This window comes from Chanodichthys erythropterus, chromosome 11 (assembly GCF_024489055.1).
Source record: "Chanodichthys erythropterus isolate Z2021 chromosome 11, ASM2448905v1, whole genome shotgun sequence".
NCBI classification, from domain to species: domain Eukaryota; kingdom Metazoa; phylum Chordata; class Actinopteri; order Cypriniformes; family Xenocyprididae; genus Chanodichthys; species Chanodichthys erythropterus.
The window spans coordinates 19,725,041-19,751,110 of record NC_090231.1 but is presented as its reverse complement, the minus strand read 5'-3'; the positions used below and the strand labels follow the sequence as shown (position 1 = coordinate 19,751,110).

At 37.9% G+C, this 26,070-nt stretch overlaps 1 protein-coding gene across 3 annotated transcripts; it reads left to right on the top strand.

Annotated features, from left to right (window-relative positions):
- abtb2a (ankyrin repeat and BTB (POZ) domain containing 2a) lies at nt 1-24,354 on the top strand. Of its 3 annotated transcripts, none has more exons than XM_067400556.1 (17): nt 1-1,034; nt 11,687-11,836; nt 14,016-14,223; nt 15,977-16,129; nt 16,380-16,545; nt 16,636-16,725; nt 17,094-17,195; nt 17,385-17,481; nt 19,999-20,122; nt 20,205-20,446; nt 20,974-21,062; nt 21,172-21,277; nt 22,572-22,674; nt 22,763-22,853; nt 22,958-23,026; nt 23,192-23,305; nt 23,396-24,354. In XM_067400556.1, the coding sequence occupies exons 1-17, from the start codon at nt 182-184 to the stop codon at nt 23,594-23,596; spliced, it is 2,958 nt and encodes a 985-aa protein (XP_067256657.1). In that variant the 5' UTR covers nt 1-181; the 3' UTR covers nt 23,597-24,354. The 3 variants fall into 3 exon arrangements, with proteins under 3 accessions (XP_067256657.1, XP_067256656.1, XP_067256655.1); XM_067400555.1 differs by having other exon boundaries at nt 20,884-21,062; nt 23,219-23,305; XM_067400554.1 differs by having other exon boundaries at nt 20,884-21,062.
- The last annotated feature ends 1,716 nt before the right edge of the window (nt 24,355-26,070 follow it).

The following is a 26,070-nucleotide window of genomic DNA, read 5'->3' as shown; positions in this document are numbered from 1 at the left end:
GCAGACTTCTTAAACCAATAACTGTGCTCAGCTATGGATGTGCGTTAACTTAATACAAAGATTTTGCCTTTGCGCTGCATTTTTACTAACCAGGGAAGGACTCCACCTCCTGTTAAGTTCTATAAATTGAAAAAAGTGGAATAAATCAATCACTCCACTTAAAAAAAAAAAATAGAAAGATATGGCAGCATTGAGCAGTTCTACTATGAAGACATTGGAGGATTTGACTCTGGACTCTGGATATGGAGCCGGTGACTCTTACAGATCCCTCAGCCTGTCCTCCTCCAAGTCCAACTCACAGGCGCTCATCAGTTCTCCACAGCGGGGAAACTGGTGGAGCTACACGGGCTCCATGAACAGCAGGAACAACAGCTGGGACACAGTGAACACGGTGCTTCCTGAAGACCCAGAAGACATCTTCTCCAAATGTCCGAGGTTACCAGAGTTAGAGGAGTTCCCTTGGACAGATGAAGAGATCGATGTCGTGCTGCGTAAAGTTTCTGGAGAGGGACTGTCTTTTACTCCAGAGAGCGTCAGGAGTCTGTCAGTGCTTATGCGTAGAGCTTTATTGCGGATCTCCAGAGAGGCGCAGCGGCTGAGTGTTGTGCACTGCAGGTGCACGCGGTTCGAGGTGCAGAGCGCGATGAGACTGATCATGAGCTGGGCGCTGGCGGAAAGCTGCGTCTCGGCCGCGGTCAAAGCCATCTCGTTGTACAGCATGAGCGCTGGAGAGGTTCTGCGCAAAAGCAAGTCCTCCCGCTGCACACTGAGTTTGTCTGTCGGACGTTTTTTCCGATGGATGGTGGACACTCGCATCTCAGTGCGCATTCATGAGTACGCGGTCATCTGTTTAACGGCGTGCATCGAAAATCTAGTGGAGGAAATTGGGCTTCGTGTGCTGCTGGCGGCGCGGAGGGGAACCAACACCTCCCCAGTGACGGCTGATGCGCTGGAGGCTGCCGTCAGCAATGACGCGGATATATTTGGTCTAGTGCAAAACTACGAACATCTCATCTGCGGGAAGAACGCCAATGGTAAGACACAAATGAATCCAATAACCTATAAAAGTAGTTAACCCTTTACAGTTGTAAAGTAGTATTTTTGAGCACTGGTTACCCTGGGAATTTTCAAAGGTTGTTATATTTATGGAGACTTTCACGTTTTATCCTACACAGCATCAATTATAATGTCGTGAAATGAATTTTGAGTTTTAATAAAAAGTGGCTAAATAAGGACTTACTACCACCATAATATGAATTTATGCACTTGGCAACCATTGCAATTCAAAACAAAGAGTTCCTTCAAAATTCATAGAAGTTTGAATGTGAGTAATTTGTTAGTTAACCGCTTATAGAGCACTTTTAATTTATTATTCTGTTAAAATTATGTCCAAAGTGCATGCTATTACCTAAGTGTTAACAATATATCCATAATAATGAGCACTAATTTGTAAGAGTGGCTCTGCAAATAATTACATTTTGTAACGTAACATGAGCTCTGTAATGTAAAGTGTAGCAAAGTATTCGTTATTTTGTTTGCATGTGTTATTTGATTCTGATCTTTGAAAAATGTATTGTTTTATTAGATTCTGAGTCTTTGAGAGGCACCTTGATCTTGGTCTCATTGAAAATACTAATTATCTTTTCTACTTTCATCTGGTCTCAAAGGGGGATGTTCACAGCTCTGCATAATTATGTGTAAACAAATGTCAGAAAAGCAAGTCTCACCACAAGTCTGATCATTATGCATGACACCTCAAGGCCCAGTGATGCGGTGCCTTTGGTGTGAATACAAGAAAATTATATTTACCATCTTTTGGCACAAGTGATGGCTTATTAAAGCCGTGAATACATAATTTCCTTGTAATACTATAATACTGTACATTTTCATGGATAAACGTATAGGCCTGGTTTCACAGACAGGGTTTAGATTAGGCCAGGACCTTTAGATATTTAAGTACCTCTTATAAATGTGACTTAGAAAGAAACATTACACAAAACAATGGCAGTAGCATATTTTAAGGTAAGTCTGTGCAAGATGCTTTCAGTTAAAACAGCTCAAACATGCATTTTAGTCTGGGACTAGGCTTAAGCCTTGTCTGTGAAACCTGGGGTTAATGATTCAGACTTGATTTGCTTACCTGTGTAGATTTCACTCTCTTCCACAGTTTATCAGAACTTGCTGATAAAATGGTAGCTTCCCCATTATAAACAAGGTTTGGCTGTGGCTGTACATCCCACTGGGCACACACATATTCAGAAATGCACAAAAAGCCCATTGTTCTGCTCTAAGCCATCCATAAGCCGTGTATAGCTGTGGAAAGTAAGCAGAAACAAGTGAGAGAGGCATGGAAAGCCATCACACACTCTCCCTCTGGTTTAAATCAGTCTGTTGATTGTCTCTGTGACAGGGCAGCCTTTTTGAGACAAGAGAGGAAATGGTTTCATTTTCATGCCTTTAAAAGTAAGAGTTTTTTGATATCCTGTGGGAATGAAATATAAACCATCAAGCTGCCATTAAAACAACAACAGCACACAAACTACATACCACAGAGTAGGATATGTCAACACCAACCTCACTTTGTACATCTGAATGTGGTAGCTATTAACAGCTTTCCATGAGTGGTTTTTACTAGGTGTAGTTCAAACACCACCTATGGAGGCATAGGCTTAGAAATGTATTAATCTGATACACATGTACACACTTGGCATGATTGATGTGACAGTGCACTCGTGCTCAATCACCCACGGCTGGTAAAATTGTTTTGCTCACTTATGCTAAGATACAGCTGACCTGTGTGACACTGAGGCTTAGAAACTCAGCAGTCACGTAATATTCTAAAGCACATTCAACACATCCAGCTCTTAGAGTAAAAAAATATGATTATAAAATATTATTTGCCCACTATTACACTCGCACAGCTTTGGACTTTGTTTTCAGTTTGCACCGTTTCCCTTAGTTTGTTGTCATGGTTGTTAATTGATTTGTCAACTATTTCAGCTGTATGTGCCTCATTATTGCCAGTACTTTAGTTCTCTTTGTTTCTGTTCCGTTTACCCTGCCTTGTTTATGCTTTATGGAAGTTATCCTGTGTTTGTGTTACCTGAGAGTTATATTAAAGTACTTTCGATCCTTCATGTTCATGTTTGCTACAAACAGTGACACATACACTCACTGTTAGTCAATTTTGAATTTTGTTCCTCCTGGAAATCAAATGTTTGAGAACCAGATTTTTTTTTTTTTTCTTGAGAATTTTTCAAATGAGAGAAGGATGCCATATAGGCTTTCATGTCACAACACTCTTGTCTCACATGCTGAGCAGAGCCACATCTGGAACTGTTTAGTGCTGCACAGCTTAAATGACATAAAAAGGCCTATTTTTTGTTGTGAAAGCTACTGTGGTCTTGTTCTACGGCCTCTACGCATTTGTCCACACAAAGTGCCTTGAGCAGATGGCATCAGAAGTCATGATGCATTAATGTTGTAGGTTACCAGGTTTCCATTTAATAAAGAATTGAAGTTCTCAGAATTTGTTTGTTTTTCCAATATGTTATTAGGTCAGTGTAGCAGATTGGTTTGTTGGATTTGTTTTTATGAAATTACAACAGTGTTGTCATGGAGGGCCATAGGGAAAATCCAAAGCTGAAAATATATACAACCCAGCAGTGGCTGGCAGGAGGTGATTTTTAAAAAACAAGCATCTCTTCAGAATGAGAGAGCATAGCAGAGAGAACTTAAGAGATGATTGCATAAATGGCCCACACGTGTATATAAATAATACTTGCTTCCATGAACAACTTCTGTAGTATTAAAACTAGTTTACTTAAAAAAAAAAAAAAAAAACTTTTAGCTATTTTATTTGATAATTTTATCATCATAATTTTAGGCGGAGGTCAACTGCAGTCACAGACGAGCCTTCACAATAAACAAGCTAATAATGGCCATTATGACTCAGCCATGCAAGATGTCTACCGGAAACATGGTGTTATTCTTCTAAAAGGAAAGCGATTGAGCCCTTGAATAAATAGTTTGATTTAATTGAGGTCCCCACTTGACTTTAATGACAGACAGGGCATAAAAGAGCTGGTCAAATGAGGGGATGTAGGTGAGACACAGTTCACATCAGATTGGCTCTCTGCAGCGTGAGAGCAGTCCCGCTGAATGGGGTGTTGAGTTTTGGTCCGTGTGTGGAGCCTTGTAATCATCATTGGTTAATTATCCTCATAAAACGTTCCACCCACACAGCCCAATTTCTTTGAGCTTGACTACAAACCACAGAAATTAGAGCATTTCCCAGCCACGGTCATTTAAAGCCTGAGTGTTTAGGAGGCTGAACCTTTTTCTTTGGTAAAATTTCTCAAAAGTCCAAATTGTTCTCTGGGATTATTAAGAAGTAAACATTTAAAAAAGACAGGTCTAACCTTTTTGTGTGCGCTAGATGTGGTGAAGCTGCTACAGAGAAGCTAGTATTACGCATGAGGTCTGTGCTCTCTGTTTGCACATATAGTCTTTAAGTGCTATTATAAACATCGTTTTGAGGGTCTCACTTGGGCCCTCAAGCACCTAGAGTGGACAAATGCTTTCTATAAGGAGAGGAGAAGGTGCCTTTCTAGCATGCAGTGACAGCTGCTCTGTGTGTGAGTTGACCTCCCCAGCATGCCTGCCTGGATCCATTAGCATCTGTTCCAAAGAGGTGTTACTTAGTCTAAATTCAGGGTGGCCAGTAATGGAAGTTGCACTGAAGTTTACTTTAGATTCATCAATATTAAAAAAAATATTCCCATTGCTGATTTCTGTACAGATGTAAAAGTTTACCCAAAAATTGAAATGTTGTCATGTTGCTCCAAACCTATATGACTTTCTTCTGTGGAAAATAAAAAGAAGGTAATTTGAATAATGTTGTTAACCAAGCAATTTTGATTACCACTGACTTCCATTGTATGAACATCTATTTTATAAATCTATTTTATGTTTTGCCAAATGTATGGTAGTACAAACTCATTTGTGTTTTCATATGATCTGCTTACACTGCTTTTGATGGTTAGCTTCTGGGGTAGGGGTGGACCTTTGAAAATGTATATGTTTTCCGAATCACATTGTACAAATTCATACAAATCGCCACATTTTTTCTCTCATGTGATCAGGTTGATCAGGTTGCTTTTTATGTTCCACAAAAGAAAGAAAGTCAAACACTATGTGAGGGTGAGTAAATAATGATATAAAATTTTCATTTTAGGTGAACCGTCTATTTAATGGGAAATCTAATTCTGTTGAAAATAATCAGGTATACCCATCAAATAATGCATCTTTACTGTATATTGATTTGAATTAAGAAAGGGAAGAACTGTGGTTTGATATATATCAAATGAGAGCTTAATGCATGTAGGAATGTAGCATTTTATGATACAACATAAAACATTTTATGGGGCTGCTTTCAGTGTTTTGTTACAACATAGATCTAATCACTTCGACTCACATAAAGAGATTGCAATTGAAAGAAAATGTTCCCTTTAGCACCTCATTAATCTGAATAAATGTGAAAACAAGGGGTTTAACACATTGTTAATGTTCAAAGAAGAAGGTACCTTGGAGCTTTTCATAGAGCGCAGAAAATGCACTTACACGAGTGAGTATACACTGGGGAACACCATATGTTCTCCATTCCTCCTGACAGCCCATAAAAATCACTACCAATCAGTCATTTTATGAATACAGTCTATCTTGAGTTAATCTACACCTCTTTGTTCCACCTTTAACTGCTTAAGTAGGTACATTTGAGCCTCTGTTACAGGGGATTACTATTTGAATATAACAATTTCTGTTAGCTTGTGTGAAACTAATGATGTTAGCTGAGGATCTTTAATAACACTGAATTAAATGTGATGTAATCAACACCTTGTTGAAAAGTAATTTCAAAGGGTTAATAGAGGATAATTAAGCATCCACATTGTGTTCCTTGAGTAATGTATGCAGTTTCTTTACCACAGAGTGCAACTTAATCAACTGTGTGTCATCACAGCAATTACACAGAGTGATTTATTTAGCAGTATCTGTTAGCCTTCAGTCTTGACACCCATCATGTTTTATGGATTAGCTCTGGATGATTAATGATATAATGCTGTCTCTCCTCAACATATCCCATACTTACCAAACCCTCCAACTTTGATTAATATTGCAGTCTGACAAGCTAAATTACATTAAAGTCCTACTCAGTGATAACCCTGTTAATCTGCGAAGGCCCAGTGAATAGTCTGTAAGTAATTAAGCTATCATCAGAAAGAGATTTTGTCCTCCGTTCAACCCCAGATCAGGAAATCCACTCTAGAGCCATGACATGTTTTGAAAAACTGCTACAAAAATACTTTGCAATTGAAATTACTGCCTCCATGGAAACTGGCTTAGGGGTTTATGGGTGAGAGAAGCACGCAGATGGAGATCCTGTATAGTACTGAGTTACTGTTGTTCTGCTTTTTCCATCTTTCTCAAGAATGAGGCTTCAGAGTGAATTCTTGGCTTTAGATTGCAGCTCTCAAACTGGCTGCTTTGAAACTGACCAGGCTGTTGTTCTGTTTTAGTTACGGCTTGAGGTGGCAAGGGTGTCAAAGGGCTAAAGGTTGTGATGTGATGACCTGTCTGTCCGTCACAGAGATCATTCATAAATATGGGTCATATTTCAGTTAGTGGAGCTTTTCTGTCCCCTTGGATGATTTTAAAGAAAAAAATGCTCATTTTAATTTTAAAAAATTGGGTCACACAAGTGTATGTACACAATAAATGCATTGCATCAAATGACAAAACCCCTAGACTAAGAGAACTTAACAGAAATTGGAGGGTTTGTCCGGGATTTGAACCCATTATCTAGACTCATGTTATGCATTTACAAAATGTGTTGAATCAAATGTCTATATTTCACTTATGTTATATTTTCAATTCATTTGGCATTTATGCTTACAATTTTTTAAATGTTTTTTAATAATTGCCACTGTAAAAGATTTTAAGTAGTCAAAACTGCACTTAATTGTAGAATAACCCTTATATTCGAAGCTGACTTGAATAAGTGATGTTTTGGCAGTAGTATCAGTATGCCAGTAAGATCCCTGACAGCAACATAGTGACGGACCAGATCTGGCCCATATCTGTTCCGCGTGTAATCCACATGTACCAGATGTGGGCCGGATCTGGGCCGTCACTATGTTGTTGTCTGAGATACACGTTATTCCTTTTGCATTTGAGTATGTGAACACCTGAAGCAGTGGCCCCTTGCCAAGATCTGCATAATGATTATCATTATGAAGACTGTTAAACTTCTCATTCACAGAGGTTCTCATAGAAGGTTCTGTTGCACTCAGGTTACAATTGACACAGTAGGAAAGCCATCTGCTTTATGAGCAGCCCACTGTTTCAATTATATTGTTAAGTTCATTCTCTTTTTATTAGGTATGTCATACATTTAAAATTGAAATTGTCAATGAAATATTACAATAAAGGTTACATAAGGGAAAATATATTGGATTTATTACTTTTAAACTCTTTTATTAGGTGATTTTAAAAGTAAAACAGCATATCAAAGTTTAAGGCCAAGTTTATGAAGTAAATCATTTGACCTTGTATAGTATTTCCCTGTTGGCTAGATTTGTAAACCCAAAGCTCTTCCACTGAGTGGGGGCTGTGTCTTAAATAAGGAGCTGAACGGGATGCAGGAAGTTGTTATTATCATCTGTGGTCTGCCCTCTGGAGAGGAGAAATCTTGGCAGAAATGGTCCGTGTGCACAGTCACACACAACTAACAGGGCGCCTCCCCTTTTACCACTTAGAGATAGCAGTCAACGCTCCATGTCCTCAATCAACAGGCACTTCCAGCACAGCACCTAGTAACACAAGGGCCGATTGACTCTGGCTCTTCAGCACACTTGTGCCATTGTGCCCTGTGTAGAATGGTGGTGTTGTGGGAGCGTGTGACAGAGTGACTGGGCCACTGTGTTCACACCATATTACCTGAGCCAAATCAGGCAAGCAAAATAAGTTGATCACTCGTATTTAAGCAAATTAGTGTGGTTGCATTTGGGTTTGCAATTGAAAGGTTTCTTTCAGCACTTTCTTAAGGGATTTGTTCTCTGGCGAAGAACACTTTTGAACTGAAGAACTAAACAGTTCTTACACAAACAAATGGACATTAATTCTTAATGTAGAACAGTCTGAATGTTTATTGTCATTTTAACACATTTTTAGAGCAATGGAGTAAAGCAAATGGTATTTTCAAGTAACTAGCATGGACAATGTTAGAGAATTATTTGATTTATCTGTATCAGTCAATATTGGATTTATTTTTGGGTTGTATTTAATTTGCATGCTCATTTCCAACTTTTTTATTTAAAAATGTCATCATCTAACGAGAAGCAAATGAATACCCATAAATTGTAATGTTATGATGAACTATTGATTTGGTAGCACAATAAGTTCCTGTTAGTTAATGAATTAATAAACAATGAGTTGCAGTATTTATTAACTTTTGTGAACGTTAGTTAATAATAATAACTGTTCATTGTTAGTTTGTTTAGCTCAGGTTCATTAACTAATATTAACAGAATTTCAATAAAGTATTAATTATGTATTAAATGAAATTAGATTATTAAATGCTTTAGAAGTTTTTTTTCATTGTTAACTAGTAGTAACCAATGTAACTAATATTAACAAATTGAATCTTATTGTAAAATGTTACCACTGATTTTATTTTATTGTGTTTTTTAGAACATATACTACAAATAGCATACATTTTAATGTTGGGTCATTTATTGGTAATTGGACATAATATAAAAATACTGTAATTATTGTTTTTATATCATCAGATTTTAAAAGATTAAAACAGTTCTTGAGTTACTCAGACCTGAGGGTTTTTGTCATCTGTTTCCAGCAGAAGCCCTTAACAGTCTGGCAGCCTGACAACAAGCATTTTGTTTCACACATTTTGAAGTCTTAAAACTCCAATATTAGATGTTTCCGATAGAGTTTTAAATGAAGATCCCATATTATTTGTGAGACATCTTTCTGGTTTTACGATGGTTTATACAGTATACACACACAAGCACATTAGTAGAGGTCAAGATTGGATTCACTTCAGTAAATGTTGCTGCTCATCTCATTTCTAGTGTATTTTCTGCCACATCGCTTCAACCATCCCTTCACCCTGTCTCTTCCCGGCTTCTCTCTCTCCTTCTCTCTTTCTTTGGCAGTGTAACTCTTGGTCAGGCCTATCACACTTGTATGGATTTCCCAGTCCCCCATCAGTGGTGTATGTGAGCTCAATTTCTCTCCACATAATGGCAGTGCACACACATTCCCCTCAGTCCACAATGATGGTAGCAGATGAGAGCGTACAGTATGTGTGTCTGTGGGAGCGTGTGGCTGCCTATGACGCATGTCAAAGCCTCACGGCTGCCAGTATAGACACGGCTAGCTGTGGGAAAGGGAACGGGTGTGTCCTGTGGACCCACAGGTTTGGGTCTGTGGGTCCACAGCCTGACCAGCTGCATCACACACCCTGTGGCTCACCCGTACCCATATACAAACCCATCTGGCCATAGAGGCCAGACCAAACAGCTACACAGCTCCTACACATGCGAATTTGCTTTAGATTTGGGGTCTCTATAAAGACATATTTCTGTATTTTCAGCTGCACTGTATTAACTAATAACTATGATCTGTAGCACATGTAAAATGACCTCAACTAGACCAGATTGCCTCAGTTCAAGGCATATGCATATGTGGTTAGAGTTAGAGTTATATTCTGACCAGACTCATTACTACATACAATATGTGCAAAAACATCTTTCATTTTTCAACATCTGCTAGTTGGTGAGTTACCCAAACTGCTATCAATAAACATTCATTATTATCATCAATGTTGAAAAAGTTGTGCAGCATAATTGTTTGGAAACAGTGGCATATATACCACTGTGACCCATCCACACAATTCTGTTTTTAATTTTTACACTTGATGGTATTTAATGATTTATATGGAAAAGTATTAAATGCATATATACACAGCTTCTGTTCATTTAAAGTACAGTACAGTATATCTTTGAATATCGTTCAGGCAAAAAACTGCTATGCTCTGCTCTGAAGATCACTCTTTTGTGTTTAGTAGGCAATCGTAGCACGCTAAGCTGAGAATCTGCTGCTGTAGCAAAAACAAAACACTGGCAGTGGATGAGTGAGGCCATGGTTCACTCAGCTGCAAAAAAGTGGCTTTACAATGAGTTTGTTCAACCAAATAGCAAATACAATTTAAGAACAATGTTATAAAAATTGCCCCAAAATATCAGATGATGATCAACATCTGGAGAGATATTTTGAGTCATCATGGCACAGATGAATGTTTATACTGTACTTCATGAATGGTTTATCGTTTAGCTTGAAGAAAACAAATCCACACGCAAATCCCTCATTTGATCCCCTTCTGATACCCAGTGAAAGCGAGATCCAGGGGAAGGCATGGATTTCAAATCAAATAAAAAGCAAAGCAAACACATATCCTGTGTTTGAGTTTGATAAATCAGCTGCCAAACATATGATCTGCTCATTATTTTTACTGACTATCAACTTGAACTTTGTTTCTGAAAGCTTGGAAATGTATCATCTCTGCATTCGAGCAAAAAACAGACCCTCAGATATTTTATAACTCTGTAGGGATTGATAATTCTTTATGTTATATTTATACTGAGGTGAGAAGAAATAGATCACCCTTCTGTTGGGAGGCCATTGGGAGCCACATTCAGCATGATGACCGGTGTGCCAGTGTTAAACCAGCTGCACACTGCACGATTTATAGTAGTACTTTAAGATTGTTTCTTGTCAGACTGGGCAAACATGATCCCAGCTGTACGCCATGTCACACTGTAGGATCTTAGGAAAAAATGAGGACGATGTGTGTGGGGAAAGTGGTGGTTTGTTGTTGTTGCACTAATACCGTCATCAGGTACGGCGCTCCTTTGATTTGACGGTCATTGTAAGAGAAGCCATACTGCAGAACAGGACTTTAAAACTTCTGACACTGGCAGAATTTCATCAGAGGTCAAATTTGATCAAATTTTGATCTAAGAGGTCAAATTTTCACTAATCTGCTGTTGGCGAACATGTCAAACTAGCAATCAAAGACCACAGGATCAGAGGAATTTTTTAGAATTCCCAAAATTTGTCTCAGACAGCTAAATCGTGGCCCAAATCATCCAGTGTGCACCAGGCTTTAGAATTGGCTGAAACATATTATGCCATTGATTATTTTACATTGTAAATTATAATTAATTGATCAGAAAAAAAAAAAAAATCATCTCCAGAAATGGAATTGGTACTTAGAGACATTTAGAAAAGCAATCAGACACAGCACGAATAACTGAGCATGGAAAGAAGCCACTAAAGAAAGGAGAAAGAGCTACATTCCGAGTAGAGGAAATGATGACTTGCCGCACTTCCTCCTCTTATCTCTGTCAGAGACACATACTGGAAACGACTGGCCTTCCATTGGCAGTCTGTCTCCCCCCATCCCCCCATAATTGTCAGAGATGTACAAGACTGATGCAAGAGTTTATGTTTAGAGACACATACGATAAATGAATCAAATATTATTGAATTGATTGATGCTGTTGTGAGTTCTGATGATTTCATCTCATTGAAACTTGTTTATGTGTAGGTGAGCTGTCTCTACCAGCCCATTTCAGCCCGTATGCTGAGGGTCCAGACTCAGCGGTGGAGAGCAGAGAGAATGCCTACGCACAGCTGGAGCTCAGGACGCTGGAGCAGGCCCTGCTGGCCACCTGCGTGGGCAGCCTCTCTGAACTCAGTAAGTTATAACCCCTTCAATTCATATTCAGTTCTTCTGAAGGATTGTGACAGTGTACGACTTATTAATAGTTTAAAAAACAAATAAATGCTACATTGTTGTCATATGACAAGAGAAATTTAACAGTTGTGGTTCTGAATCTGATCCTAACCTTAATCTGGTAACTCAACGGTTCGAGTAATGGTTCTTTTAGAACTTTTGAAGACTGATTTTAAGTGATTTTGATTCACTAAATATAACCGGTTAGTAGTCATTCATTCATGTATTTAACTAAACCATTTGCCTCTACAATATGTTTTAGGTTCACTAAGAAGAACAGGCTTATAACAGTTACTGGTTTGAGAATCAAACTACACTAGTTGCACTGTGTGTTTGTTGATTCACTAAAAATGAACTGGTTCATAAAGTAATTTGTTTGTGTATTGCACTACACTTTTTGCACTATATGTTTAAATACGCTTTTATCATGATGAAACTATATGCAATAATGTAAAACTGATTAAAAGGATAATTCATCCCCTCAAAAATGAAAGTTCTGTCATCATTTATATAGAAGAATTTCGTTCATCTTGGAAACCGAAATATTGATATTTTTAATGAAACAAGATTTCTGAAAGCCTAAGCAACCAAAACTTTGAAGCTTAAAGAAGTTCATAAAGACACTGTAAATGTCGGTTCAAGCTTAAATTAAATCTTTTGATTATATAAAGTGATTGTGTCTCTTCAGAAGACTTGGATTAAACCCCTTGATTAATTTGGATAACTTTTACGATTAAAGAATATTAAAAATATCTTCATTTTTGAATGAAAGTCTTTGGAATGACATGAGAGTAGGAAAATGATGACAGAATTTTCATTTTTAGGTGAACTAACCAAAAAGAAATAGCTTTTCTCAGCCTAGTAAAAGACTGCAGTGTTCTTTAAGAATTAGGTCACCCAAAAGGCACTTGTCATTGAAACTTTAATGTAGAAACACTGTTGTTTTCCATTTTTCATCTCAGTCTATTACTGTCCAGTGAAATGCTATTTTTGCATGATTGTTTTTACATGTCTATAAGACAGAGAGAGACATCTGTACATTTTAAGTGCCATTCTTCTGACAACTCAACATTGCAGGCCTGCCTGGGGGGGGGGTTGAGTGCCTAAACTGTGGGCAGTTTGTTTACGTTGCAGACCGCAGTTCAGGATGAGGGAGGGGGGGCCGCTGCTCGCATTCACCAAAGAGGGAAACACGCTCTCCCTCAGGGGACCAGCAACACTCCTGCAGTTGTTTTGCTGGTACAAGAGCACCTTCTGTTTGGGTCAAAGGAGTAAAAAGCACCCTCTTTATGCTTTATGTTCTAGACACTCAAGCAATCGTAAAGCAGCCCTTTGTTAACAACTAATGTGCACGAGTGTTCATTAAGGTCCATGTAGACCATATGTTATTGATTGCTTAGATTGTTTCCCACACCCCTCTTGATAACTATGTATATTTCTTTCACATATTATCTGTTGTTTAAAGATTAGCCAGCTATAACTAAGTACAAAAGCAGTATTTCCAGTCAAGGATAAAATGATGCATCTCCGCTGTCTATGTGTTTTCTCATCTCTTTCCTCTATGATGCTTTTCACATATGGAGGACTGTGTCCACTGACTTTACTGTAAGCTGCTTTAATGGTCATCACAGATTTTAAGGAGTGTGTCTTTGGCCTGTCCTCAACGTATCTTCTCCTCCTTTGGGGTACAGCTTGATCCTGGATTTCTGCACTGAGAGGCAAAAACAGCAGATTTAAAGCCCCTCAGAGTAATTTAGAATAAAGCTCCTAGACGTTTGAGTTTATCCGAATCCTCTTCTATTTCCACATTTGGACATAAAACAGATGGGGCGGAAGATATATTTTGCTATATTGAAATATGCTTTGTGTTGTGTGTTGTCAGCACGTAAAAAGTGACACAATTGCACTTGGCCGTACAGCTACTGTCTATAGTTTATGGGATTGAACTGGAAACACAGATGGCCTTTCTATTAGCAGCACATTGTGATTTTGGTGCTTGTCTGCTTTTAGAACTTAAGGAATTTATTGCAGGGCCCATTTGAAAGGCATTTATTTTTTTCTGCATGCTAAAGATATTATTTGACAATATGAAACATTTTACATGGTTTGTGCTTGAAGTTTGTGTGTGTGTGTCCTACAGGTGACTTGGTGTCCCGTGCAATGCATCATATGCAGCGTTTGGTTTCAGCAAGTCCCAGTCTTAGTCCTGGACGTCCTTTTTGCCTGCAGCCCATCTCCTGGTCTCCAGACGCCCTTCATACACTCTATTACTACCTACGTAGTCCACAGATGGAGTCACTGGAGAACCCAAACCTTGAGCCACCCAGGATAGCCCTCAGTAAAGAGAGGTGAGATCAATGGGCCAAAACCTTTTACCTGTTTAAAAGGTTAGTTCACCCCAAAAATTAAATTTCTGTCATTAATTACTCACCCTCATGTCGTTCCACACCTGTAAGACACTTTAGGAACACAAATTAAGAAATTTTTGATGAAATCCAAGAGCTTTTTATTCTCCATAGAAATTAATGTAATTACTGTTATTCAAGGTCCAGAAAGGTAGTAAAGACATTGTTAAAATAGTCAATGTGACTGCAGTGGTTCAACCTTAATGTTATGAAGTGACGAGATGTGCCATGCTGCTCACATGAACAGGTGTTGGCTAATACTGAGTCGGCGTTCTGACGTAGAATCTGGAAGCGCCGTAATGAAAATAGCGTAGAGAAGAATTTGTTGAATAAAGTCGTTATTTTTGTTTTGTTTTTGTGCACAAAAAGTATTCTCGTCACTTCATAACATTAAAGTTGAACCACTACAGTCACGTTGACTATTTTATAGATGTTTTTACTACCTTTCTGGACTTGTGGGAATGTGGGAATTTTGTTGCTTTTTATTGAGGATAAAAAAACCTCTTGGATTTCATCAAAAAATATCTTAATTTGTTTTTTTGTTCCGAAGATGAACAAAGGTCTTACAGGTTTGGAACAACATGAGGGTGAGTAATTGATGATACAAATTTCATTTTTGGGTGAACTAACCCTTTACCCCGCTAGAAATTTTATGTTCCCAGAACATTCTCAGAACATCCCCACTGGTGTTAAGGACGTTGCCTATTATTGTTCCCATTACGTTCAGAGATGGTCACGATGTGGAGTTCTTTTAAGGTTTGGGGGACCTTATTTGGTGGACCTTCACAGAACATTCAAGAAGTTCTCTGAACGTTTAAGGAACCATGCTTTATTTGGAAATGTTCTCAGAACGTCCCTGCTGCCCTTGTCAAAAAATGAATTGAAAATTAGAGCTAAATTGATTAACAAAAGCAGCTGTTCAAACAAAAACTACTTTTTCTTAAATGTCTTACAACAACAACAAAAAAGCTCTGTACAGTTATTTCCTGGATTATTATTATGAAACCTTTTCTTTAAAACACAAATCTCTTGCAGTAAGTCATTTTAGGGAATATTGTGCAAGGTCACGAGAACGTCGCCTTCTATGTCGCCTTTTTTGCTTTAATAAATTCAGATGTCATGACTTTTATTTTCTTTGAAATTAGCTTTATTTTCCCCTATATATTATAGACATACTTTAAAGTTCACCTTCAGGTCTGTTCTAGTAAGATAAGAGGGCTTCACTCTGTGTGGAAACCTTGCTCTGCATTCACGTCAGATAATGAATACTAATGTTTTTAGCAGGTGGACAGTTATGGTTGTGAGCATGCTTCACAATCACAGCACTCCTGGCACAGATACTAGAGAAGAAGAAAACCATAGAGGATTCGTTCTGTAATATCACACTGATTTGAATTCCAGTGAGACTGCGAATGTTGAAGATGGCAGATGTTGTTATACAAATTGTGATTAAGGCTTGTTTGTGGTAATAAATGACAGGATTGAAAGAGGCTGTTGTGAGCCAAATCAGCAGCCTTTGTAATTACACTGTGCTCAGTTCTCTATGATTCAGTTTTGTGCCACTGTTGATCTTCCCTGAACTTTTCTGGGTTTAAGCATGTTTGTGTGTGCGCATTTTGATTTTGGCAAGGAGAAAGATAGGGGGGTGAAGTGAGAGATGTTGGTAAATAACTGAGTAACGGCATGTCTCTCTCAGGCCATTTCCTCTCCTTCCTCCACTGATGGAGTGGATGCGAGTCGCTATGGTCCATGCGGAGCATCGACGGAGCCTGTTAGTGGACAGTGATGATGTGAGACAGACTGCCCGACAGCTTCTCCCTGGACTGGACTGTGAACCTCGACAGCTCAAGTAAGATGTTCCTGTTGTTGAAATGGTAGAGCATAGTGCTGGCAACATTAAGGTCAAGGGTTTAATTCCCACATACCGCAGCACCATGTCCAAAATTTCAAATTCTTTCCATCTTTACCCAGTTAACTTTGTACTTTGGCTTTCCATCTGTAAAAGAATTTTGCCAAGTTATTGCAGTATTTTTTTTACTCACATGCTTTTAATGGAATTAACTCCATATTCACTCTCTCTCCCTCTTTCTTTTTCTCAGGCCAGAGTGCTGCTTCACCTCCTTTAAACGTCTAGATTCAAAGGCTGCCGCAGACAAGTTTAATCTGGATCTTGGCTTTCGCATGCTCAACTCTGGCCGCACAGATCTGATTGGCCAGGCTATCCAGCTTCTGGGCCCAGACGGGGTGAATACAATGGATGACCAGGTGAACCCTGAACTTCTGATTGGAACAGCTGCATGCTTGACTTCATGTTTTTTGATGTTTAACCTTCTCTCTTTCTGGGTGGGTGTGTAGGGCATGACTCCACTGATGTACGCCTGTTCAGCAGGGGACGAGGCGCTGGTGCACATGCTCATTGATGCTGGAGCAAACTTGGACATAGCGGTAATGACACTGTGCTCATTCAGTCCCATTATGTCTCATGTATCTATAACAGGCCATCCAGTCCTGCTCCTAGAGGGCCAATGTCCTTCCGCAACACACTTGCCTGGAAGAGTGCCTATTAATCCTGAAGACATTTATTCGCTAGTTTAATTAGGATTGGAGCTAAACTCTGCAAGACATTGGCCCTTCAGGAGCTTGATTGGACACCCTTGATCAATATCTTACAGGTGGGCTCATTTCATGTTAACATTCTTGAATGGATGATTGGTTTGCAGTAATGTAATACTCTGGGAACTCACACATATGCAGTAGAATTTTGGTTATTTACCAAGAAATACTTATTTTTCTCACTTTGTTCTTCTTTTCAGGTGCCCAACTGTTCATCAAAACATCCCTCTGTCCATCCTGAGAGCCGCAGCTGGGTGGCCCTCACCTTTGCAGTGCTGCATGGACACATATCTGTAGTACAGGTGAACATGCATACTAGTCCTGTTATTGTATGTAGTGATTTAATAATAGTGTATGTTATTAATGTTCATTTTAAAAATGACTTACAAAGGAGGCATGTTTTAAGTTTGTATAGTATTCTATAGTATGTTAACATTACAAACTGCCACTGGAGGACTATAGTGTTAAATGAACTTTGTTTGCCCTTCCAGCTCTTGTTAGATGTGGGAGCAGATGTGGAAGGCACAGCCCTGAGAAATGGCCACCACAGCTCAGCAGAAACACCCCTCCAGCTGGCATCTGCCGCAGGTGGGAAAAAACAGTGCAACGCCATCCTTATCATGTGCTTTCTTTTAAAGAGCTATTTTTGAAAGTACTCCAAATAAAGAAAACTATAGCAGAGGCTATTTGCAAATAGTAGCAGATGTTATAAATAATATTACTACTATTCAAAAGTTTATGATCCATTTTTGAAGGAAATTAATACTTTTACTCAGCAATGACCCTTTCAGTTAATCAAAAGTGACAGTGAAGACAGTTATAATATTACAAAAGATTTCTATTTCAAATAAATGCAGTTCTTATGAACTCTATATATCAAAGAATCCTGAAAAACAAACAAACATAAAAAAAAAAAAACGGTTTTAACAAAAAATATTAAGCAGCACAACTATTTTCAACATTGATTAAAATGAAAATTAAGCTTTGCCATCATAGGAATGCATTTTAAAATATTTTAAAATAGAAAACAGTTCTTTTAAATTGTAGTACTGTTTCACAATATTACTGTTTTTACTGTGTTTTTGATCAAATAAATGCAGCATTAGTGAGCATAAGAGACTTAATTCAAAAACATTTTAAAATCTTACTGATCCCAAACTTTTGAGTAGTAGTGTTTATTTGAAAAGCATACCCACATAGAGGGCGACATTCTCAGAACCTTGCGCAACGTTCCCTAAACGTTCTCAAAAGGTGACGAAAATTCCGAACCTTTACAGAACATTCGGGACATTCCTAAAACGTCCTCTTTTGGTAATGAAAGTGCCGCAGTTCAAGTTTCCTTATATGACTTTAGGGGGATGTTCCATTCTTTGTGACTTTGTTTCTTTCATACAAATCTTAATGAGGTGTTGATGTTTTATCAAAATTTATAAATGTCATCATTATGGAGGTAAGCGCTTACTTTAGTTGGGCTCCTGACCCTTGACATGTTGACTATATTTTTTCTTCAGTTGTTGTAACTGTGTGTTTTTAAAGCACATTTGTTACAAACAAGTAGTTGTGAGAAAAAAAAAAAAAAATCTGATCAGATGGTTTTGGTTACTCATTTGCTGATCTCTGAATATTGTATTTTCTTTCATGTTGTAGTCCTATGATAATACATAAAATCTTATCCTGCTTTAACATTTTGAAAGTTTTTATCATTATGCAGAAATTATTCAAACAGCATCATGTAGACTCACACAGACATCAAGATTCTGCATATGACCCTCAACAATGGTGACAAAATTTTCAGATAAACAGATCAACTCTGAGCATCACAAAACAAGCTACTAAAGTCATCAAAAAAGATTTTTGTTCATTGTCACTATTGATGAGGTTCATATGCTGATTCATGATGTCTGTCTGACTCTATTAGACAGCGCTCAAAACTCTTGTCTGTAAAATGAACTTAAAAAAAACTCATAAAAAAACAAACAAAAAAAAAAACAACCATTAATTAATGCAGAACTAACATATAATGCAATCATAGTTTAGACTCAGGAGAAGATCAATGAATCAGTAGCACTAAACAACCCAATTTATCTGACCAGAATTTCTCTTGCATTTTTTGCCATAACAAACATGTCTTGAAAACACAGTTAAAGCAATCAGAGAAAATCTAATGTTAAAACATCAAGAATCAAGATCCCATCTAAAGCAAATGCTCACCTCTATAACGGTGACTTCAAACTTTATTATTTTCTATAAAACACACACATAGAAGGCGTTGTTCTTGTGACCTTGCACAACTTTGCCTAAAAGTTCTCTAGTGACGAAAATTCTGAAATTTTGCAGAACATCTGGGACATAAAACGTCCTCTTTTGGTAATGAAAATGCTGCAGTTCAAGGTTCCTTATATGACTTTAGGGGGACATTCCAATTTGGTTAATTTTATGGTCACATAAGAACGTTACAATGAGGACATCTGGGACATTAACTGAACGTTGTCACATGGTCCTCCATTGGTCATTTAATAATGTTCCCGCACAAGAACGTTACAACGAGAACATTTGGGAAGTTAACAAACTATGATTGTATTTTATGTTAGTATTGCATTAATTAATGGTTAGGTTTTTTAAGTTCATTATACAGACAAGAGTTTCTTGTCTAATAGAGTCACACAGACATCATGAATCAGCATATGAACCTCAACAATGGTGACAAACAAAAATCTTTTTTGTGACTTCAGTAACTTGTTTTGTGATGCTCAGAGTTAATCTGTTTATCTGAAAATTTTGTCACCATTGTTGAGGATCATACGCAGAATCTTGATGTCTGTGTGAGTCTACATGATACTATCTGAATAATTTCTGCATAATGATAAAAACTTTCAAAATGTCAAAGCAGGACGATATTTTATGTATTATCATAGAACCACAACATGAAATATAATGGGAACATTACTAGACAATGTCCTTAACACTAGTGGGGACATTCTGAGAATGTTCTGGGAACGTAACATTTTTAGCAGGGTATAAAGTATTTGCAAAGAACTTCCCTAGTCAGGCTTTATTAGAAACATAGTTTTGATTGTGTGAGTGTGTGTGTATGTGTGTTTTCAGGGAACTATGAAATGGTGAGTTTGTTGTTGTCCCGCGGCGCTGACCCCATGCTGCGGGTGCATCTGACATCATCATTCTATGAGGGCATGAACTGCTTCAGTCATGCTGCAGCACACGGACACAGGTACTGACCCCTCACAAACACACACTGATCAAGATCAGGGATTCGATTTCATTATGAACATATGAATTGAATATCCCCTCAGAAACGTGTTGAGGAAGCTGTTGAGTCAACCTCAGCGGCTGCAAGAGGATGTTCTTTCTCTGGAGGAGATCCTGGCAGAGGGAGTAGAAGATCAGGAGAAGCAGGAAATAGGGGAGGGAGCAAATGCAAAGTCTGTCTCTTCTCCACGACTGTGTAAAGCCCGCATCAGAGCCCTGCAGGAAGCCAGCTTGCACAGCGCCGAGCACGGATACCTGGACGTCACCATGGAGCTCAGGGCACTGGGTATTCATCTACTCGTACAATAATTGAATTATAGATGCATAAACAGTGAGAGATTTTTGGCATGTAGCGCATAGCAAAGTGTGTTACAGTCATTGATTTCAGACTCAGTCAACCCATTGAGAGAGATTATTAGTGAACCATTGGTTAGATTAACCTGCAATTTGTTAGACACTCATCGGGTCCACCAGGGGACCTCAGCAAGACAGAATACTAAACAAAATAAAATAATAGGTAATTTAGGTTCTCACAAATGTTAATAAATAAATAATATTTCACAATTTTACTGTTTTTATTGTTCAAATAAATGCAGTCTTGGTGAGCATAAGAAATGTCTTTCAAAAACATAAAGTCTTTCAACCTTTTGAACGGTAGTGTATAAACACATTTAGAATGAGGTAAACAGATCAATGAGTTTGAACAAGCTTGTTCTCTCCCAGGAGTGCCGTGGAAGCTGCATGTATGGCTGGAATCCGTGCGCACTGCCCAACTCCAGTCCAGGACTGAACTCACGCTTTCTCTCCTTAAAGACTTCACCACTATTGGGGAAGAAAAATACTGTGAGGAGCTGCTCTCACAGGGTCTTCCACTTCTCTTCTCCATTATCAAAACTAGCAAGGTAACCATCACCAAAAACATCATGTGAATGTAGAAGTGTGATGCTTAATTTCAAGAATTGTCAAGAATTGTTTCATGTTTGTCCATATGTTCTTTTTTATTAAATTCAGAGTAAGGACATCCGTAAGCAGCTGGCAGGCATCTTTAGCCACTGTGTTTGCTCTACAGCCACCCCATCTATTCTGGCAGTGAAGGACACACCTACAGCCCAGCTGGGTAATGTACTGTAGATCACCACGCAACATACTGTACTTCTTACACCTACACTATCGTTCAAAAGTTTTGGGTTGGTAAGATGTTTTTAATTTTTTGAAAGGCTGTGTTTATTTTTTATCATACAGTATTACAGTAAAAACAGTAATTATTGTTAAATATTCTTACAATTTAAAGGGTTAGTTCACCCAAAAATGAAAATGATGTCACTAATTACTCACCTTCATGTCGTTCTACACCCGTAAGACCTTCGTTCATCTTCAGAATGAAGATGGCCTCCATTGCCAGCAAGATAATTAACACTTTCAATGGCGAGGAAGCTATATTTTTACTGTTTGCCTGACCTGACGAAGACCTCTTTGGTCGAAACGTTGTCTTTTTATTAAATTCTGAGAGCAGCAATGGCAGTGTGCAATTCTTTTTTGGTTTATTCAGGAAGCTACTAAAGTCATATTTAAAACAATTCATGTGACTACAGTGGTACTTTTTGTGCAAAAAAAAAAAAAAAAAAAAATTAAAAACTTTATTTAGCTATATCTAGTGATGGGCGATTTCAAAACAAAAGATTTGAAGCAGTGTTTTGAAATCATCCATCACTAGATATCGTTGAAAAGTCATTATTTTGTTTTTTTTGGCAAACAAAAAGTATTCTTGTCACTTTATAATATTATGGTAGAACCACTGTACTAAATATGTTTTAATACCTTTCTGGGCACTGAAAGTGTGAATTAACTTGCTGGCAATAGAGGCCTCACTGAGCCTTCAGATTTCATCGGATTTGCATAGAACGACATGAGGGCGAGTAATAAATGACAATTTTTGGGTGAAATAACCCTTTTAACTGTATTTTATCACAATAACTGTTTTCTATTTGAATATACATCAAAATGTAATTTATTAATGTAATGTCAAATCACTTCAGTGTCACATGATCCTTCAGAAATCATTCTAATATGCTGATTTGGTCCTCAAGGAACATTTCTTATTATTATCAATGTTGAAATCAGTTATGCTGCTTAAAAACCATGGAAACCATGGAGGAAACCATGATATATTTTCAGGATTCTTTGATTAATAGAAATTTCTTCTTTTTTTTGTAACAATGGAAAATTCTTTACTGTCATTTGTGATTAATGTATCCTTGATGAATAAGATTAATGAATTAAAAAAAAACTAACAAAATAATCTGACCAAAACTTTTTGGACTTTTAACGTACCAGTAACATCTCACTGCATGCAATTCAGCATCAAAAATATGTCATATAGGATTTTAATAAGTACGGTGTCACCCTCACAGATGCTCATTTTCTGAATAACACTGAGATGTCTGATGTGATGTTTGTGGTGGAGGGAAGGCCATTTTATGCCCACCGAGTTCTGCTCATGTCTGCTTCAAAGAGGTGGGTCTCTTAATTGAATTGATTTTAATGTAAAATGCCTTACAATCAGTTACGTGATTGGTTAAGCTGTATATGTGTTTCATTTAAGGTTCAAAGACTTGCTGGGCCTCTACAGGAGCAATGGCGCATCGGACCACATGGCCATTGAAATCACTGACATAAAATACAGCACATTCCAGGTAACCAAGAAACCTTGGCCTAAACATACACAACAAACATTATTTGTTGACAACAAACATTATATTATATATATGACAAGTAAAATTCTAAATGTTCATTTCAGATGATGATGGCACATCTGTATTGTGGAGGAATAGAATGTTTAGACGTGTCTGTGCCTGATTTGCTGGAGGTAAGAAAAAACATGTCATGGACATACAGCATATACACTACACAGTACCGTACACCTTAAGTGTACTGTATAAATATATTTCTGCAATTAAATTTACTTGGCATTAAAAATGAGAATAAAACATGTTAGTGTAAGCTGTGATGCATTATGTCATATTCTGTACAGCTTCTACCTGTGGCACACTCATTCCAGCTTCCAGTTTTGAAGAGACACTGTGAAATCCTCTGCTCAGAGAGAATAAACCTCAACAACGCTGTGAGCATCTACCAGATTTCCAAAGTATGTACACACAGCTTACCTGAGCATATTCATTGTTTCAGCAATCAGTCTGTTGATGTCATCTGTGTTTTGTTGTGTGTTGTTGAGCAGGTGAGTGAGGCAGTGGAGCTGGCAGTGTTCTGTGAAGGCTTTTTCCTGCAGAACATGGTCAGTCTTCTGGACTGTGCGCAGTTTGAGGAGCTGCTGCTGGGTTCTGACTGCAGCACTGCACTGGATCCAGATGCACTGGATGGGCTTCAGGCTACACTGGCTTCACGGCTGCACTCAATCTGTGGCACATGTCGAGCTTGAGCACATGAGGGAAAATGTTCGAAATAACAGATGTGGTTAACAAAGCTCACATTTGCAGGCAGGCGTGTGAAGTCCCCTACCAACACATTGTTAGATGTTTGTCCTCCAGGTGGCATCTTTGTAATTCCTGATTTGTGCCAGTAATTCCTATTCATTTACATTTACATTTACATTTATGCATTTTGGCAGACGCTTTTATCCAAAGCGACTTACATTGCATTATGCTATACATTTGTATCTGAGTATGTGCAATCCCTGGGATCGAACCCATGACCTTGGCATTGCTAGTGCCATGCTCTAACCACTGAGCTACAGGAAAGCATATTGGCACCTATTCAGTGCCAATGTTTTAATGTGTTGTGTGAGCTATTTATTACAGTTTTTAAGACTGAAATGATGATATAATGTATAATTTTTTTTTCATAAAACTGTGCTTTGGTCATGGATAATAAACTTAAATGTGGATTGAGGAGGTGTTTGATCATACTTCAGTATAGATACACTTTTTTTAACAAGCTACTTAAAGTACCCATGTGCTTCTGAGTAGTTATGTAAACTGCAGTATTAGCGCCCCCCAGTGGTCAAAGTGTCCTACACCTGCCTACGAAGATTTATGAAAAATGTACATAGCAGTATTGTAGATACTTTTGTATTCTCATATCACAAGTGTAAATATATTTCTAATATGCAGTATGGCAATGGTACGGAGATATCTTGGGATCAATAAAAAATAAATTATTTGATATAACATTTTTCATGCAGCAATCAAATGGTACATGTATTTTTCAAATTACTAATAAACATGAAAAATACATTTGTATTGATTTTTTTTTTTTTTTTTTTTTTTCTATGCTAGCATATAGGGAGCAGGCAGGATTTGCAGTTTTAAGGTTGGCCACATCTGAAAATTCTTATAGCTTGAAAATAGGAGTGTCAGAAGTTTGGGATACCTAAATATGCATTTTCTTGAAACAGTATGTATGGGTGACTGTCTCCACTGAGATCTTGAAGTGTAGCCCATAAGTCCAAGAACTGTGACCAAGCGGCTCTGTTCAAGTGTCCTCTACTTGGATAGTGTTAACCAACAGCCAAGTAGCTCTTATGCTTGTTTTAGTAAACTTGCGTTCAATTTGGTTACATGCTTGAATGAACTGCATGATGGATAAACACAAGGCCAGTTCATCTTCACTCAGAAAAATGAAAAGTTATATGGTTCACAAGGGGTAATTCACGCTTTTAAGATGAGTACATGTCATATGCGTCCTCTGAAGTCAGTATTTTTAAGTTTTCGGATGCAGCCATATATGGAAACATATATGTTGGCTACATCTGAAAACTTAGGCAGCTGACTTGTTGCCTCGCTGCCAATGACTCTGCAGGCAACATTTGAGCCCAAAGGTACCTCACAAAAGCGATCTTTGGTGAGAATTAAAACAAATATTTATTTACTACAGTAGTAATTTCTATAAATCACATCAGAAAAAAACTAATTTCTATAAATCACATCAGAAGTGGAAACACGCAAACTGACAAGAAACCCCTTTCAGACGCCATCTTTCTTTTTCTAGCTCGACTGTCGCCGAACGAAATACATAGGATTGTGGGATATCAAAGGTAGTGAAGGATACATCTATGCTGACTTAAAAAAATCAATCAGATGAAGGTATTTCAGGAAACGGAAAGTGAAGCTAACATTGGATTCGGAAGTGCCTTGATGCCTTCCTACCTTAAAAAATGCTGCCTTCAGAGGATTCATTCCAAGTTTTTGGATGCAGCCATTGACAGGCATGTAGGACATCGAAAATGTTTTGGTCCTGAGACTTCCACAGAATTATATATATATATGGTCCAATATTTAGACCAGCATTGATTGCTATCAGGATGTAAAGAGAGTTTCATCCAGTATAACAAAAACTGTTTATAAAAATATTGCCTACCCTACCTTTAATATCCAAATGTTGGCAAGAATAGGAAATATAAAACCAGCTTTTATATATCAATTTTGCATATGTGAGGGACATCGGTTATGCCCATCTTGCCTGCTCCTTTGAAAGCATCTTGAGTAAAACAGCTCTATTAATGACGCACATACAAAAGGCCAACCGGAAAGATGCAACCTGTTTTACAGAATACAGAAGTTTATTGTGCATAAACCCCATTTTAATTCATGTTGTGATTATGCTGCACAAAACCATCAAAGATGATTTCTCCCCACAGGATGAGAAATTATCTCTGACATTTGTAGACGGGAAAATCGTGCGTCATCACATCATGTCGCATGCGCCGGCACATGAATTTTTGGGAGAAGATGCCCCCCTTAAGATCAATGTGCCCCCTCCAAGAAACTCAATATCATTCTTGTAAGAATGTTAATGTAAAATAATAAATTAACTTTTGTTTTTAAAATTATGTTTTGATAATTGAATAACCGATGACAGTTAAAGCATGAATCCCAGTAAAAGAGATTTATCTAA

What these genes read in the sequence shown, in the direction of transcription:
- abtb2a (XM_067400554.1), top strand. Translation starts at nt 182, where the DNA reads ATGGCAGCATTGAGCAGTTCTACTATGAAGACATTGGAGGATTTGACT. An exon ending in CACACCTACAGCCCAGCTGG is followed by an intron (nt 21,278 to 22,571) that starts GTAATGTACTGT and finishes TCACCCTCACAG; the next exon opens with ATGCTCATTTTCTGAATAAC. An exon ending in CTCATGTCTGCTTCAAAGAG is followed by an intron (nt 22,675 to 22,762) that starts GTGGGTCTCTTA and finishes GTTTCATTTAAG; the next exon opens with GTTCAAAGACTTGCTGGGCC.